The 18,253-nt window shown below is 33.4% G+C and overlaps 1 protein-coding gene across 2 annotated transcripts; it reads left to right on the top strand.

The window, feature by feature from the left end:
* Nucleotides 1–7,710: 7,710 nt before the first annotated feature.
* On the top strand, nt 7,711–10,678 carry LOC111885347 (uncharacterized). Of its 2 annotated transcripts, none has more exons than XM_023881607.3 (8): nt 7,711–8,268; nt 8,639–8,786; nt 8,880–9,030; nt 9,119–9,244; nt 9,340–9,420; nt 9,497–9,689; nt 9,770–10,040; nt 10,136–10,678. In XM_023881607.3, the coding sequence occupies exons 1-8, from the start codon at nt 8,071–8,073 to the stop codon at nt 10,429–10,431; spliced, it is 1,464 nt and encodes a 487-aa protein (XP_023737375.1). In that variant the 5' UTR covers nt 7,711–8,070; the 3' UTR covers nt 10,432–10,678. The 2 variants fall into 2 exon arrangements, with proteins under 2 accessions (XP_023737375.1, XP_023737374.1); XM_023881606.3 differs by having other exon boundaries at nt 7,712–8,268; nt 10,133–10,678.
* The last annotated feature ends 7,575 nt before the right edge of the window (nt 10,679–18,253 follow it).

Here is an 18,253-nt window from a genome sequence, read left to right as displayed (position 1 = left end):
TGCACAACGTACCACTTTGTCTGAACAGTGAGTGCACGATTATGTCGCACCCCAAAACCAAGAACGGAGGAAACGTTCTGGGGTGGAGGACGTCATGTACAGTATCACAACAGTGCAAAGTAGTAAACAAGCAACAACAACATCCATTGCATTATAAGTAAAGTTTTAATACATGTGTGTTCTTTTGTTGTAACAAGACACCAAAATATATAATCAAAATAAAAGACGAGTCTTGTCTGAGCTCCGTCTTCTCAAAACCTGGCCATCGTACCTGTCTACTGGTGACCTGAGAATACAAGTTATTTTGAAAGCAAGTATTAGCCTAAAGCTGGTGAATTCATAAGTATTTAAGTGTCATTGTCTTGTTTTGAAAAACTGTTATGAATGCCATGTAAATCTTTAAATGAAATAGTTGATATAAGTATGAAAAACCCTAGAAAATCCCTTATTTCCTACTAGTATGAAATGTAGTCTTCTACCAAGACCCAAATGTTTTGTAAGTAAAATGATAGTTTTTCCTTTCTATTGACTAGTACTAAAAGTACTTAGTCTAACTCCTCGTTTATGTGAATGTATCACAAAATAAAGTAAATAGGAAAATGTACTAAAGTAAGTGTTATCCTTTGGTACTAGGACTAACACGACATCACGGTAAGCGAAATGTATAACCTAATGAACATCCGAAGATTGTCCAATTGTCCTCTGTAGCAGCAGCAGGGGGTAGGAAGGGTTAGTCCCGTAATCGATGTTCCTAATATAAGTATTAACCGTAGACATTCGTAGATGTTCATCAACCTCTATAGCGAACATTAGGCTCGAGGAATGGTTAGTCCCGTAGCTGACTCCTAATATAAGTAGTAACCGAAGGCATCCGTAGATGTTCATTGCCCACTGGTGCTAACACTTGGGCTCTGGAATGGTTAGTCCCGTCTAGACATCCCGTTGAACTAGGATAGGCAGGAAAATTTACACAGAAGGTACTAATAAATCTTCCTCGTAACTCTAGGTGCAAGTATCCATGTAAGTGTATACAGGAAAATGTATCTATGTAATAGTACTCATGTATGGTATTCATGTAAGCATATTCAGGTAAATGTATCTATGTAAACGTACTCATGTATCATGTAAGCCTAGGTAAATGTGCTCATGTATCATGTAAGCATATGTAAGTGTACTCATGTATCATGTAATGTACTGGTATAGACTCATGAATGAACTAACTCTTGTGTGATTCCTTGTAATAGGAATAATGTTTTGTATCTTCTAACTATCCCTATGATAATTAACTGAAAGGTAATTGGTTGTTCAAGTAAGTTTATACACCCTTGCTACACAAGAGTGTGGGAAACTGAATGAAGGATGAAAACTATGACATCAATACATATATAAGATCATATGTGTATAAGTATAGTTTGGTTCCAGAAGGTAAAAATGGTTTTGTAAAACATCTAAGAGTTTTGAACAATAATTAACAATGACTTGATGTCATTTTAATAAACATTTCAAAAGTAATACATTTGATAACAAAATATTTTTAAGATAGAAAACCATTTCATGCATCACATTTTGTAGTATGTGAAATCTGTTGAATGAAAACACAGTTATAAAATACATATGAATGATTTAATAACATGTTGTTTTCTACTTGTATTCCCCCCCCCCCCATTAAAGCATTTAAAATCATTTAAAACATTGATTAAGGGGTCACCTGTAGATGGTGGTTTGGATGAACTGAACGGTGTAGGATTGTTAGGTGTCAAGTGAGGACTTGTACACACACTATGATCCTAATGAACATATAATCACACATATATGCACCCAATTAGTCTTAAACTACTAATTGTAAATGTTAAGACATCCTAGAACATGGTAAACACTTTATATAAGTGTTATAATCCCTAAGGATTACATCTAAGTTGTTGTGGGACAAGGCAATTTGGGTTTAGGGTTCCAAAGGACCCTATACATGAGTTTACTCTTCCATAAACATCACACAAGGAGTTTACGGTCGTAAACCCTTGTGTTTACGGCCGTGAACTCCTAAGCTTGGTGTTATTTTGTGCTTTGAGGTTCTAAATGATCCCTAGACGTATTCCAACTTGGTGGATTAATTCTTGGAAAGGTTTAGGGCACTAATACACTCCTTTGAGGAGTTTACGGCCCCAAGGCCAATTCCTTTTGAGTTTACCGCCGTAAACTCATATGGAAGGGGTGTTTTTTTTTTGCTTTCAAGTCCCATGTACATGTAGGATAGGTTCTAGACATTTATCTAAGGCTAATGAAGGCCTTAGGCACACTTTGGTGCCCTTGATTGATGTTCACGGCCCAAGAACCTTATTAGGGCCGTAATCTCACTTTGGGAAGGGTTTTTGATGTTTTAAAGAGCTTAAATTAACTAGGAGTAAATCTAGGTAATTGTCCAAGGCTTTAGGAGTGTTAAAAGCACTCTTTGGTCCTAGTTTTTGGAGTTCACGGTCCAAGATCTTCTTGGGCTGTGAACACCTAAACTTTGGTGTTCTTGGGGTGATTTCAAGTCATATACACACTATTATACAAGCCTAAGGTAGTTACACATCACGGGGGAAAGGCTAGGCATCATTTCGGGAGTTTACCGCCCAAGAACACCTTGGGGAGTAAACTCCTAAATCTAGTTGTTTTGCTATGTAATCTATGTTATTAAACACATTATAAGCTATATAACACAACTAGAGAGATACTTACGATTTGGGATGAAAACCCGAAGATCCGTGAGAGAAAAAATGGCTTTTCTCTAGTTGTAAATGTAAATAATGAATGAAACTGGTTCAAAATTCTATATATAGTCCTGAGATTTTTGGGGAGAAAATATTTTATTCCCGAAATGATCTCTAATATAAAAGAGTTTTGGAATAACAGATTTGCACAAAACCTTAGTGCATCCACTCTCCTAATATCTCCTGAAGTGGAAACCCTGAATTACTCAAACTTATACGGAAAAGTCTGAAAATTTATTGTGACTGTTATAACTTCTATTGAAGTGATATTGTTAATACAAAATGGAAATTTCGGGTTGTCACAGATTATTTGGATGAAATTGACAAGTTCACAGATTGGTTCTAGAGGAGTAATGTCTATCGTTTGCAGATCTATTTACACTTTTTTGACGTTTCTACCCCTAGCTTTGTCTTGCATCAACGGAGTGTTTTCTTGTTTAGTTTCTCTTGTGTTTATAGAGTTGTTGGCTTGAATTCTACTTCTTTGTTGTATGGTATTAATGATGATTTTATCCATTCATGTTGTTGTTATCATGGATTTTCGTTTATATGTATTGATTTGTAACTTACAGATAACCATTGAAGAGCACATGCAAAGAAAGTATGGACAATATTCTTTAAGAATCGAATTTTTAGAATATTCTTTTAGAACGAGGAAGAACAATATTCTTTCAGATTAAGGTATGGTGATATTCTTCTCATACAAGTGTATTTGCTTAAGAATTATATATTTAAGAATGATATTTTCTAAGAATTTTATTCATTTTTGATGACATTCTGTTAGATGATAGTGATTGTAAAATTTTCTTTTTTTAGAATGTAATGAAAAAAATTTAACTTGTATACAAAGTTGTGTTATTCTTCAAAAAGTTCATTAAATCAAAATATATATTCTGTTAGAATATGTATTCTTGTATGGTTCAAGCATATTTGTTATTTTTCAATAGACAAACATATTCTATCAAAATATCTGAATTAGGATAATTATCATCCGTACAATCAGGTTTTTAAAATTAATAGAATATATTATCCTTTAAAATAATATGTATTATTCATTTTTTTAAAATAAATAAAATGATTGGCACACAATCATTCCTACATCCACACAATAATTAGTTAATATATATATATATATATATATATATATATATATATATATATATATATATATATATATATAAGGTTAGGTTATTTTGTTTTTATTAAGTATTGTGTGCCTATGAAATTGATTATGAGCTAATCATTTGGGATAATTTAAGTAAGGGTTCTATATTTATTAACTAATTAAAAATAATCAATTTAATCACACAAAATTTACCATAAGGGTATTCTGGACAATTAACTATATTTTGAAAAAGAAATTTTCGGAAATTTAGGGATAATTAGATCTCCTAATTTTAAAAATCTGAAAATCTTATTCAATATTAATTCCAACGTATTTTTATAATGACCGAATTTATTTTGTCAGAATGACATTTTTTTAGAATGTTATATTCTATGAGAATGTCAGAATACATATCCTCTCTAATAAATGAAAATATTTTTGCCACTTGTCATGTTCTCCTTGATTTTGCCACATGTAATTTTCTTAGCATTTTTGACTAATTTGTTTTCCACATGTCATTTTCTTATTTATTACATTATTATTTTATTGATACATCATTAATTTATTTAAGGCAGTTCATTATTAGAATAATAAATTAGAATAAATGTGATTGATAATGCCAAAAACGGTTACTTTCTTCTCTTGATAGGAAATATTTCAAATTTTTTAAATGTGTTGGTCTCTTAAATTTCAAATGGTATCATATGTAACTGAAAAAAAAAAACATTTAATACAAAGTGGTGCATTTCCAATTTATTAATTTTTTGCTTACTGTAGAATCGTTGAATTAAGAAAAAATGAACTTGTATTGAACTTTTGGTTTGTCTTGGTTGTAACTGACTTTGATTTTACATTTTGAATTTTTATTTTTTTAGGTTGTTATAATATGATATTCATTTTTACTCGATATTCGTTATGACTTACATTGGCTAATGACTCCCTAGCTGTGTAGTTAAACAATTGCTTGAACGATTTATTAGGTTGGGTGATTCCTATAAACAATTGTGCTTTAGGATCCAGAGGAATTGCAAACCATGATAATTAATTATAAAATTTAATTGAGGGTGTAATCATTATGGGGTATGATAAATTGATATACTTCAAATTTCATAAAATTTTACTTCTAATTTGACCTATATTTTATTCAAAGAAAGAATGCATATTTGGTTAATTTATATATATGTTTTTAAAATAAATAGAATTATAATGGCACTATTTCTTACAACATGTTTAATGTAACAATTATGTAGTTTAACTATCTAATATGTATTCCTAAAATATCAGTTTTAACATCCTTTAATATTTCAAAAATTCATATAAGTTGATTTTATTAAAAAAAAAACTCTAAGCTTGAAAACAATTTCATCATTTGACGTCACATTGTTTTTTTGTGGAATCAAATCCTTATTGATAATAATTTATAATCTTGAATTTATATGTAAAATGATCGGTATTTTTGTGGACTGTATAGTCAGGTACTAATCTTCTCCTTTTGATACGAAATTCAGACGTGTAATGTAGTTAATCTGTTATCAAATATATTTAATCAACATTGAAAAATATTATGTTTTTTTTACCATCAATGTGTTTGTGATACCGGGCATAATCAGGACCGGTTCAAATTGATTTTTTTTTTTTTTTTTTCGTTTAACATCTTCATTTTCCCCTTAATTGATTGCTAAACTTAGTACAACACACTCATGTTCTTTCATCTTATGAACTCCTTAATATGACTGAAAAAATTAATGTTTACTTTAAGGATACTTTTGGAATTTTGTAGACACAGTTGTCTTTTTCGACATCGTCAATTATATAAACTGTCATTGTATTTGCAATGCTCAATTAATCATGAAACATCTTATTTCAATATTAGTGGAGTAAATAACTATGCATTAATTTTTATGTATAACTTATCATATTTTAACCGTATAGAGGTAGAATGATAAACTTTTTATAGGGCCGGAAGATTTTTTTTAATGTTTAAGAGTAGATTGATCATTTTTCACTGGTTCTATGTTTTGCGATAATAATAAACAAAAGTCAATGACAGTCACTATTAAATGTCAGGACTGGTTCAAATTGATTTTTTTTTTCGTTTAACATCTTCATTTTCCCCTTAATTGATTGCTAAACTTAGTACAACACACTCATGTATTTCATCTTATGAACTCCTTAATATGACTGAAAAAATTAATGTTTACTTTAAGGATACTTTTGGAATTTTGTAGACACAGTTGTCTTTTTCGACATCGTCAATTATATAAATTGTCATTGTACTTGCAATGCTCAATTAATCATGAAACATCTTATTTCAATATTAGTGGAGTAAATAACTATGCATTAATTTGTATGTATAACTTATCATATTTTAACCGTATAGAGGTAGAATGATAAACTTTTTATAGGGTCGGAATATATTTTTTTTTAATGTTTAAGAGTAGATTGATCATTTTTCACTGGTTGTATGTTTTGCGATAATAATAAACAAAAGTCAATGACAGTCACTATTAAATGTGAGTTTATTTTTTAGACAATCGGTGTTTACTTATAGGAAAATGAATGTTGCATTGTTCATAGTTAAAAACAGTAATAGATTGGAAATATTAATTTTATACAATGACAGTAACCTTAGTAATAAGACATCTGATGTTGTATTCAAAGAATTTTTTGAAAATCTATAATTCGTAACAATTATTTACAATATGTCATTACTAACTTTTATTAATTTGGGTTCAATTACATTCTTATTTATCAAAGCCTTTGTATATATGTAAAAGTAATACTTTAAAAATTGTTTAATGTTCATAATTTGATATTAATTTTTTTTTTAATAAACCCGTGTAATACACGGGTCTTATACCTAGTTCTTATAGAATACATGTTTTGATTGAATGACATAATACATATTATAGAATGAATATCAGATCATATCATTCTTCAAACGAAATAACAATATTTTTTTGATTGAATGAACTTTCTAAGAATAACAAATTCTTTGATACAAGTTAAATTTTTGTCATCGCATTCTTAATAAATAAAAATTTTAATATACCATTCTATCATAATGAAACACTCATTAATAACAAAACAAACACAATATGTAGATTATTCTAACGGAATATTCTACCAGAATGAAACACTCATTAATATACCATAATGAAACACTCATTAATAACAAAACAAACACAATATGTAGATTATATAGTCGTATCATTATATTGTAAATTATTATGCCAGTGCTTTCTTTTGTGAAGATCATTAACCATTGTTCATCTTCATCCCACATGCCATCATCCAACCTTCCAACACTTGATCATCAAGTTTCTTTCACACATTCTTTGAGAATAACCTCTTTCAAATTGAGTATTCGATGAGAATAGCTGCCATGAAATCAAATATGTAAGCGTAACATTTTATACATTCACCATGAACATTCTAAATTATGTGCATTCTAATTTTTTTTTTTTTTTGGATTTTTCTATTTATTTTGCATTTTAAAATTATTTTTAGATTTGGTTTTACGGTCTCACAAAATTAGAGTGGTTTCAAATGAACCTGAACATATATATATATATATATATATATATATATATATATATATATATATATATAATTTTTTAAACGTAAGATATAAAATAATATTAAAAAATCAATTACTCTTTTATCTAAATAATTTGTAAAATATTTCCGGTAGTTCTCAAACTTGGAGACGCACTAGAAATGTGAATTCAGAAACTAGAGGGCGAGAAATCGTAAATTCACAAATTTGAAATCAAGCCGGACGCCAAATACTTTATCAAATCCGACATAATTTATGTTATATTTATAAATTTTACGATTAGGGCCCTTTTCTGATCTCTCTCTCTCGCCTTTTTTTTTTTGAGAGAGAATCACAAAAATTGGATATTTTGCTTGTGATATTCATAGATTTAGGGCATATGGCGAATTAGTGTGAGGGGATTGCAAATTTTCCTTACGTATTGATTTAGTTTGTGCAAATTATTGCTCAGGGCCACGAACATGCCAAAAGTCCTAATAATTTGTACTAGGGTCCTGAGATTTAGGGTTTTCTAAAAGAATGTTGAAGCTCTATTGTGATTAAGTATCGACTGTCTTGGTTTCGAGCACATGAACACAAAAAAAATGTATAATACAAGTTTCTAGAGGCTCAATTTGTGTTGTTGTACGGTAGAGGTGAAAGAAGAGGAAGCGATGGACGGGAGGAGGATAACGGCGAGTCCACGTCCGTGCAATGGCCGGAGGGTGGTGGCGAAGAAGCGACCGCGTGGTGGTGTTGATGGGTTTGTGAATAGTGTTAAGAAGCTTCAGAGGAGAGAGATTTGTTCAAAGCGGGATCGTTCTTTTAGTATGTGTGATGCTCAGGAGAGGTTCAGAAATATCCGCTTACAGGTTTTTGTTCATCCTTCTGTTATTTTGCGTTGTTTCAACTTATCTGATTCTTGATTTATATATCAAAAAAACATAGCTCAGTTAGTTACTAAAGAGGATTCGTTTGTGTTTTCACACTTTACACAAGATTGATTCTGCACTGCTTTCACACACGATCGTAAATTTAGGATTTTCCCCCTCTGTCGTTTGTCTTTTCAAGTTTCCTTTGAAATGCTGTGGTACATAGTTGAATTAGGTACAAAAGAGGATTCATTTATATAGAATTATAGTAGTGTTCGACACTTTTGAGTTTGTTTAATGCTAGCTAAGCTTTCATCAAGAAGCAAATCCTTTCTTTTTAAACTTTCTACCTGATGAATTATCAAATCAGGAGGAGTATGATACCCATGATCCAAAAGGACACTGCTCTATGGTATTACCATTTCTCAAAAAGAGATCAAAAATCGTTGAAATCGTTGCTGCTCGTGATATAGTCTTTGCTCTTGCACAATCTGGAATCTGTGCTGCATTTAGTCGAGGTATCATAAGAAGAAAAACAAAAATTAAACCTTTTCAATCATGTAGTTAAAAAAACAGTATATGACATGATATTTATAATTTATCCGATGCAGAAACTAACCAAAGGATTTGCTTTCTGAATGTGAGTCCTGATGAAGTTATAAGAAGCTTGTTTTACAACAAGAATAACGATTCCCTCATTACAGTTTCAGTGTATGCTTCAGACAGTTTCAGTTCCTTAAAATGTCGAACAACAGGAATTGAGTATGTGAAAACTAGCAACCTATTTTCTCTTGAATTCTTGATAATACCATTAAAGTTTTCTTTATTTATTTTACTATAATGTTTTCAGATATATACGAAGAGGTAAACCAGATGCTGGTTTTGCTCTTTTTGAATCAGAATCTTTAAAATGGCCTGGATTTGTGGAGTTTGATGATGTCAATGGTAAAGTCCTCACATTCTCAGCACAAGATAGGTAATTTATTTATTTTTCTAACTCTTATATTTTCCCCACAATCTTGTCATTTCATTTTGCTAACTATTATTCTTGTTTGTGTTACTTTCTATTAGCATTTACAAGGTGTTTGATTTGAAAAACTACATGATGTTATACTCCATATCAGATAAAAATGTTCAAGAAATCAAAATCAGGTAAGTTTCTTGACATGGGTAAATATCAAATATGTATTCTCAATCGACATTTTTTTAAAATTTTTTCCAAAAACAGCCCTGGAATCATGTTATTGATATTCAACAAAGCAAGTGGTCATGTCCCTCTCAAGATTCTCTCAATTGAAGATGGAACTGTTTTAAAGACTTTCAATCATCTCCTTCATAGAAATAAAAAGGTGGATTTCATTGAACAGTTTAACGAAAAGCTTCTTGTGAAACAAGAGAATGAAAATCTTCAGATTCTTGATGTAAGAATTATCTATTCTTTTTTATTTCCTATTTTTCAAATTAAAACAAAATGACACCATGGTTATTATTTAATTTATAGGTACGTAATTCTGAGTTAACAGAAGTGAGTAGAACAGAATTCATGACACCATCAGCATTCATCTTTCTGTATGAGAATCAGCTGTTCTTGACATTCAGAAACAGAACAGTTGCTGTTTGGAATTTTCGTGGGGAGCTTGTGACTTCATTTGAAGATCATTTATTATGGCATCCAGATTGCAACACCAACAATATATACATCACAAGTGATCAGGATCTTATTATCTCATATTGTAAAGCTGATTCTGATGATCCTTTAACTGAAGGAAATGGTAAAATAAATTACCATTTCAATTTTCACATATTGATGACATCATCCAAAACAATATAATAAACAAATTAATATTTTTATCGAATGATGCAGCAGGATCGATCAATATCAGCAATATTCTAACAGGAAAATGTCTTGCAAAAGTGAAGGCAATAAATGGTGGTGGAATCTTGGAAGATTGTATATGCAGTGACAGTGACAATGACATAATGATGAAATCTAAGGGTGGGAAAAGGTGCAGGTGCAGCTCAAAGAATCAGGTGGTGGGGCGGAGGATCACAAGCTCAGTTACAGAAGCTTTGGAGGACATAACTGCACTTTTCTATGATGAAGAGAGGAATGAGATTTATACTGGTAATAGGCTTGGTTTAGTCCATGTTTGGTCTAACTAATTGTTTCCCACTTTATCCATTCAGACGTGTCTCTACTATATATATATATATGGATCAATTATCCATGGTAGAGTCTGGTAGGTAAATGTATCATTAACTTGTTCGCATCAGGGGTATTTTTGTCTTTTTGAGGTTTTAATTGTTATTATGTTGGAGTACATGTATACTTTTAATTTCTTGTTGTATGTGTGTGTAATTTATCCAAGATGATGTTATTTGATATGAATCGATTTTTTTTTAGTGACAACATGACTTGTGAGTGTTTGTTCTCTGCTTTATATAGAAAAAAGTAAATAATAATACAAGTTGAGATTATGAAGTTTTTTATTAGGACAATATGACATATTTCGATATTCAAAGTATGCTGGCATTTCTTTAAACGTTATTTAATGTTAATGTAACATTTTGGTCTTGAGCTATCCTCATTTTGTTCAAGTTAGCAATGTTCTAATTAAAGCTTCATGTCCTGATAGATTTTCCTTATCGTTTTTGAAGAAGTATGGGTTATTGTGAATGATCATGTCATGGCTTTTGCAGAGTTCTACGGTAAAGGCCAATTATCTTTGCATTGTAATTCTTCCTTTATAACCTTGATTCCTAAGGTTGAGAACCCGATGATTGTTACAAATTACATGCCTATTAGATAGGATGTAAGTACGAAGATTATAGTTAAGGTTCTTGCCAACTGGTTAGCTATAGTAATTGATTTTATAGTTTGCATGGAACAATATACTTTTGTTAAAGGGAAGCATATTTTGGATGGATCGATAATTGTGAATGAACTGATTCAGTGGTACAAATGAACGAAGGAAGAAAAGACTACTTATGAATATTGATTTTGCTAAAGCTTATGTTCAGGGATTGTGTTCTTGATTGTGGTGGGAGTTGGGATTCATATATTCCTTTAGCGGAGTTCTCCTATAGTAACATATATCACTCTAATATCGACATGCCTCATTCGAATTGCTTTATTAAAGGAAATGCGAGACCCTAATTTGTTGGGGTGAGGTCGGTCGAGAGTTACGGGGAGCACTGAGGTGGTGCTCAAGACTATTGAGCTGAGTCAGCAGGTGCGTGGGAGATTGCAGACCGCGTAGAGTCGACAGAGGAGTTATGCGGATCGGCACAGGTCTAATCTTGAGTTCCGGGTGGGGGACTTTGTGCTTCGGAAGGTGTCATCATGGAAAAGTGTCATTCAATTTTTGAAGTGGTGCAAGCTGGGCCCCATGTTTATTGGACCCTTTAGAATGATCGCCAGGGTGGGCAAGCTGGAACCCAGGTCTACAACACTTTCTATTTTTTTCAACTGAGGAAGTGCTTAGCAGATGATTCAACAATGGTGTCTTTGGATGATATTCATGTGGACAAGCATCTGAATTATGTGGAGAGATTGATCACAATCTTGGATAGAAAGACGAAATCCTTATGCAACAAGGTGGTGGGTTTGGTGAATGTGCAATGGAAGCATCGAAAGGGTTCAAGTGGACATGAGAACCTGAGGAGGAGATGCGTGGGCACTATGCAGAGCTATTTATCGTAGTGGAGTTCGAGGACAAAATCTGACTCAAGTGGGGTAGCATTGTAACATCCATTTTCTAGGTTAGTATTTTTTATCCTTTATTTTGAATTAAGTTCTGGGAGTTAGGATTTTGATTGGTTGCGGTGCAGTAATGGAAGCTATCATGGCGCGACCACATCATTTAAGTAGCAGCATGGTTAGGAGCTGGATTGCAACGCAATGGCGGTTAGGCACAAAACTATAGATCTCAAGCCTTGGGCCCTATATAATGGTGCTAATTTTCTATGGTTTCTCTCTATTGCAACCTCCATATTTAGAAAATGAAACCCTAACCGTAGTGTGTTAGAACTTTGAGTATTGTTGCCATTTTCTTGTATCAGAGGTATCTTGGAGAAGAAGGTGATCATCCCATTGCTTGTTGAGGTCATTGTTGTTGAGATATGATCTTCTAAGCATCTTCCAAGCATCCTAAAGGTATAAAGTTCATACCCTTACATTATTTAATTGATTATGCTTTCTTTGTAGTCCTTCCTTGAGCATTTGAGGTTGGTTCTTAGATTTTGAACAACTCCGGGACCATTGGTTGGACCTTGGGCGGTTTCTGGACCTTTTTGGTCACATAAAGCTTAGAGCTTGATGATCATTTCCCAGCTATGCAAGAGTTTTGGGTCATTTTGTTCCCTTAGAGAATTAGGGTTCTAGATCTAGGTTTTTTGAGGTTAAGAATGGATAAAGGTGGAAACTTTACCCATGCATGACATTAATTGATCCAGATTTGAGATTTCGAGCTATGGATTTGATGATTAAGAGCTTAATGTACAGGGCCGGTCCATATATTTTTCATGCCCCTGGCAAAAAACTTAATAATGCCCTTTATATTTATACCGAATCCATAAGCATAAATAATTCAAACTTTTTTTTTAATAATGAAAGAGAAATATATATTAAATAAGAAAAAAGAGACTAGCTGATAACTGATCAATACAAAGCTTGAGACAATTAAATTGAAAAGAAGCAACATAATTGAGAAAGGGACCAAAAGTAACACCAACCAAACAAAATACAAACACACAAAGGGAAAACAATCTAGAACCAATTGAAACAATGGAAAACTTAAGAAATTAGGAATCAACAATGAACTTAATAGTGGCATTAGCATCATAGCAGCAACAAAACCACAACTCAGTTCTAAAAAAGGCAATGTACTCTAGGGGAGAACACCCAATGCAACGAAGTTTGCATTAGAATTCCAACAGTATCAATGATGTCTTATAGACCTCTAATTCAATTTCAACTTTAGACTAGCATTGAATCATAAACAACATAACTTAAACAAAAAATAAACACAAACAACACAAACATGAACAACCAAACAACCATGAAATTGTGTAATAATTATTGAAGTGTATCTAAATTGACTTTTATGAAAAAAAAATCAAACAAACTACCCCACTCCTATTAACAATTCAACAATTCTATATTCACAAACTTATCCAAACTAACTAACCATAAAAATAACATAGTGAACCTATAATAGAAACCCGAATGCTTGAATCTCTACTTTAGTTCTCGGCCAAAGTTCTCAAACCTCTGTGCCTAGTCCTCAGTCCTCATTCATCTCCTGATCGAGCCTGCCCCTCGGTATGAAAGATCAAAAATAGAAGAATAATTCTTAAAAACCCTAGTCCTCTCACCGTCAAAGAAATTAAAATCTAGGAAACAATCATAAATTAATTGTGCGTTTTATAAACTAAAAAACTAATGAGTTAGAAAAACCTTAAAGGTTGCCTCATAATTCTCCCAGTCTCCTCGTCTTCTTCATTGAGCATGCATTTTTTAGCCAGTCAAGAATAACATTGCCTTTTCTTTCACATGGTTGCCTTTTAGAGTTTATCCTTATCAAGTGGACTTTTTATGGATCAAATTCTTGGCAAAAATAAGGTAATTCCTATGAGATATGATCAAAATCTGATGCCACATGATTGTTGCTTCTCTGGGCAGTGGCCCGGGTCGCCCTGCCCTTGGGCCGACCCTGTTAATGTACTAAGATGTCTAGGACATTGACCACGCCACGATGGGTTGTAGGTCGTAGTGTGGGTCACGAGATCCAACCACGACACTGTTTTGTCATGCCACAATGATCGATAGGGGTTGACCGTTGACTTTTTACAAATTTGACTTTTGGTCTAACTTGGAGGTTTTGAGCTTTAGCCTGAGGTGTAAGCTTTGGTTGGTTTAGGTGATTCATGTAGCTGTTGTTACAAGGCTTAGATAGTGTGATATCAAACTGTTGATTCAGGTGAGTCTTCTTAGTATACTATGTAGGGCACCAGGTGTCAATGTATGCATGTTGTTGGTATGCTTGATTGTCTTCGTGACTCATACTTGTATGATTACATGATTATTGGACTGGACTGTTTGATTGAAACATAACTGTTAGGCTAGGCTTGCTATCTTGTATGGTATGTGGTATTTTGGGGAACTCACTAAGCTTTGTGATTAACGTTTCAAGTTTTAAATGTTTTTGGTTGTTTTGGTAACAAGGGGAAGAGTGCGGCCTGGTTGTATTGCATCCACTGGGGATTTCCACATTATTTGACTTTTGTATTTATTACTTTGATATATTGTTTTTAGAATTTTAAAATCTCACTTTTTTTTTTTTTTTTTTTTTTTTTAAATCTTTTTATCTTGGAATGAATTTAGAATGGTTTTATTATATTTAAAAAGGAAAAATATATTCTATATTTTGAGACGTTACAAGTTGGTATCAGAGCGTTGGTTTGATGGATCCAGGATCGCACTAGGTGCATCTGAACTCAAACTGAGGATTGAAAGAATCATTTTACAATAATACTTTCTAAAAAGCTTTTTATAAAAAAGATATGATGCGTACAATCTGCCAGTGCTCAAGTAAGTATTTCCCAAAATACTCATACATGTTTGTTGTGTTAGAATGCTAAACTATGTTATGCATGCTAGTATTAGGTTAAGGATTTGTTCATGATTGCATGTTATAATGCATGTTAGGAGATATTCCTTTTGATGCCTAATATATTTGTTTTCTATGTGCCAGTTAGGGTTTATGCTACTGATTATATGTTATCAGATTAATGCTTTAGGGTGGTACATGATTAAGATTAGATAGCCTTAGAAATTTTGGCTCAACCTTATTGCCAGTTCTTGTTTGATGAAGACCTTATGGTAGATACATCAATTCGAACGTCTATTTTTATGTTGGTTATGTACGACCTGCATTCACAAGGCGATTTGTTGACATGAGTAGAGACCTTCTCAGCATGCAAGTAAAAGGGGGGGGGGGGGAATCCAAGGATGCCTAGGTAGTATCTTAGTGTATGTGTACACTGCTATGATAGGTTTTCTGATAGTGAATGTAGGAGGAAACGCTTTAGGAGCTCTGCGATGATTCTTGGGGCATGTACGCATATGTATGGAAGGTAGTATGGGTCTGTACTACCGGAAGCAAATGATCGATACGTGAATCGGGGAGAGTCATAGGGATTTTGAGGAGTTTTGTAGTGAGTGAATAGTATGGGATGACACTATGTACATGTTTTGACCTTTCTGTTTTGTTTTCAGAATGGTGATGAATCGTTAGGGAGGCGATACTGATTCCAGTTCAGGCTCTAGGTATGGATCAAGTGATGCTAAGTTGAGCGACTTTATCGTTGTAGAGATTTCGAGGGTCATTTTGGAGGATCTTCCTGGTATGTTTAGCACAATCAATGAGGATTTGGTAGCGATGATGGATGAATGTTTGCAGACATTGTGGGCTAAGTTGGAAGCTGATCAGCGTAGGACTTGTGAGATCACTTTCTATGAGTTTCGTGCTTGTTGGGCTCCAGAGTTTTTTCGGGAAGAAGGAGACCATTGTGATTATGTGATGGATCACAGAGATTGAGAGTGTTTTTTTGACGAGTTTTTTTTTCCCGAATGGGGTAGATGATAGGTTCGATGCGTGTCTCCTGCGTGACAAAGTTAAAGACTGGTGGGGCGACGTGGGCCATGGACCGGAGGATCTTATTGGTATGTTTGGCACAATAAATGAGGATTTGGTAGAGATGATGGATGAATGATTGCAGACATTGCGGGCTAAACTGGCAGCTAGTCAACCTAGGACTTGTGAGATCACTTTCCGTGAGTTTCGTGCTTGTTGGGCTCCTGAGTTTTTTAGGAAGAAGGAGCCCATTTTCAGTATGTGATGGATCACAGACATTAAGAGCGCTTTTTTATGAGTTTTTTTTTCCCGAATGGGGTAGAGGATAGGTTTGTTGCGTGTCTCATGCGTGACAGTGTTAAAGACTGGTGGGCGAGGTGGGCTGAGCTCTTGGACCAGAGGCTATTGAGACTATGAATCAGGTGGTTTACATCACCAAGTTTAGGGTTGAGTACGTACCTTCTATGGAGGTGCAACATTTGGCCTGAGAGTTCTAGTCTCTCGAGCTGACCTTGGAGACGGTGGTAGATATGACCGTCAAGTTTAGGGAGAGGGCATTGCTTGTTCCATAGTATGTTGTAGATGAGAAGATGAAGATGATGAGGTATCATGACATGTTGAGGACTGTCATTAGGGAATTTTTAGTGTTATGAGTTGTACGAAACTTGAGCAGTTGATTAATATGGATCGGGAACAGGAGATTGAGTTACAACTGTAACGCCTGTATTTCTTTCTAGATTAGTCATAATCTGTAATCACCTTGGTCAACTATTGTAATCTTTTTATGAATGAATAAGAAAGAATTATTCATATATTTATGTGATTATGTGTTTTATATGATATTTTATGCAAATTATATAACCATTTAATAATAAAATAATCTTAACCTAGTTGTATTATATGTAATAAGGATTCCAGAGATATAAAGAATGTTAGAATCCAACATAGAACGAATAAGTTAGGCTTCTTCGAAATTTCACGGTTAAACCGACACGACTATGTGTATCGTAAAAAGTGAAACTTTGATAAATTTATTTTTATCCTAAGTAGTCTAAGCGAAAGTCGTAGTAGTCATTAAATCGAGAGCGTGTATATAGAGGACGTCCAAATCTAACTTCGTGAGAGGTAGTTATGATTTGTCGAAGTTTTACACACAATTCAGTGCTGCAGTGTACAACACAGAAACCGAAATAGAAACAAGTCTATTGTTAGTAAAAACAATCTAAATGAGAGTTGAAGATCTCGTCCATACCTATCCGTCGATATAAAGACAGTCGAGAACGAATATCGTATGAGAGAGATATGATTTTTACACCGACTTTAACAGTCTAAGCCTGTAAAATATATAATTTTAAAAATAAAATAAAAATTAACCGACGAAGTCTAAATGAAAGTTGTAGATCTCGTAAATAGCTACGCATGGATATAAAACCCGTTGAAAACGGAACTCGTATGGAAAAGATATGAACTTTTTAAGAAATCAGGAAAATTTGCGCGCAGTCGCGCGCATTGATTAGGGGCGCGATGCGCAACTGACAAACCACACACTAAGCGACACGTGGCACCAATGATTGATTGACATGTCATCACCTCCGACCACATATGCGACACCAAGGGAACACATTGCGTGGCGCATACTCGGTTTTTAGCTATATATACACACAATTTTGCCAACATTTTCTTCACACCACTTCTCCAATTCTCTATTACCTCATAGCCTTGTTTCCTTTTCTCTCTAGTTCCCGATTACTTTAGCGAAGCCCTGCAGTGTCAGATATTCGGAGAATAGAATCTCTCGGGTCAGAGTTATGCCCGTATAATTCCCGATTTTCATTAGATTACTCTGTAAGTCAAGCTTCACTTATTTATTTTATGTGTAACTTTTAGTTATAGTCATAGTCGTTATTGTGGACCTATAATTAAGATTTATCAATGATTCAAAGTCATTATACTAATTGATCTACTTACGTGAGTGATGTCTAGGCTGGATTTAGTGGGTTGTTTAAAGTGAGATTTCTAAATAGTATACTCTGTATACTAAACGGACTCTACCTCTTCTATGATCCTACTTGGTTATTCTTTACTTGATAGATTTTGATGTAGACATTAGGATTATTGGGGAATCTGTACTATCATTAAATATTCACTAGGATTATGAAACTAGACTAAGACTTAGTGCTTTATACATTTAGGTTTTTGAGTAGTGTTAGGCGAAGCGCTGCCTTAACCTCGAGTCACCTACCTTTGTCAGGTGAGTGCGTAGTTATTTTCAAGAGAATAACTTAATAAAAGTAATTACGAAATGCTAATTGTATTAATTATACTTTGTGCTACTTGTATAACTGTAA

This window comes from Lactuca sativa, chromosome 9 (assembly GCF_002870075.4).
Source record: "Lactuca sativa cultivar Salinas chromosome 9, Lsat_Salinas_v11, whole genome shotgun sequence".
NCBI lineage: Eukaryota > Viridiplantae > Streptophyta > Magnoliopsida > Asterales > Asteraceae > Lactuca > Lactuca sativa.
The sequence above is the reverse complement of the archived record's forward strand: the minus strand, read 5'-3'. Positions and strand labels throughout refer to the sequence as shown.

Excerpts from the sequence above, each read along its gene's own strand:
- LOC111885347 (XM_023881606.3), top strand. The coding sequence starts at position 8,071 with ATGGACGGGAGGAGGATAACGGCGAGTCCACGTCCGTGCAATGGCCGG. Across the intron at positions 9,031-9,118 it reads TGTCGAACAACAGGAATTGA|ATATATACGAAGAGGTAAAC; the intron begins GTATGTGAAAAC and ends TAATGTTTTCAG. Across the intron at positions 9,690-9,769 it reads AAAATCTTCAGATTCTTGAT|GTACGTAATTCTGAGTTAAC; the intron begins GTAAGAATTATC and ends TTTAATTTATAG.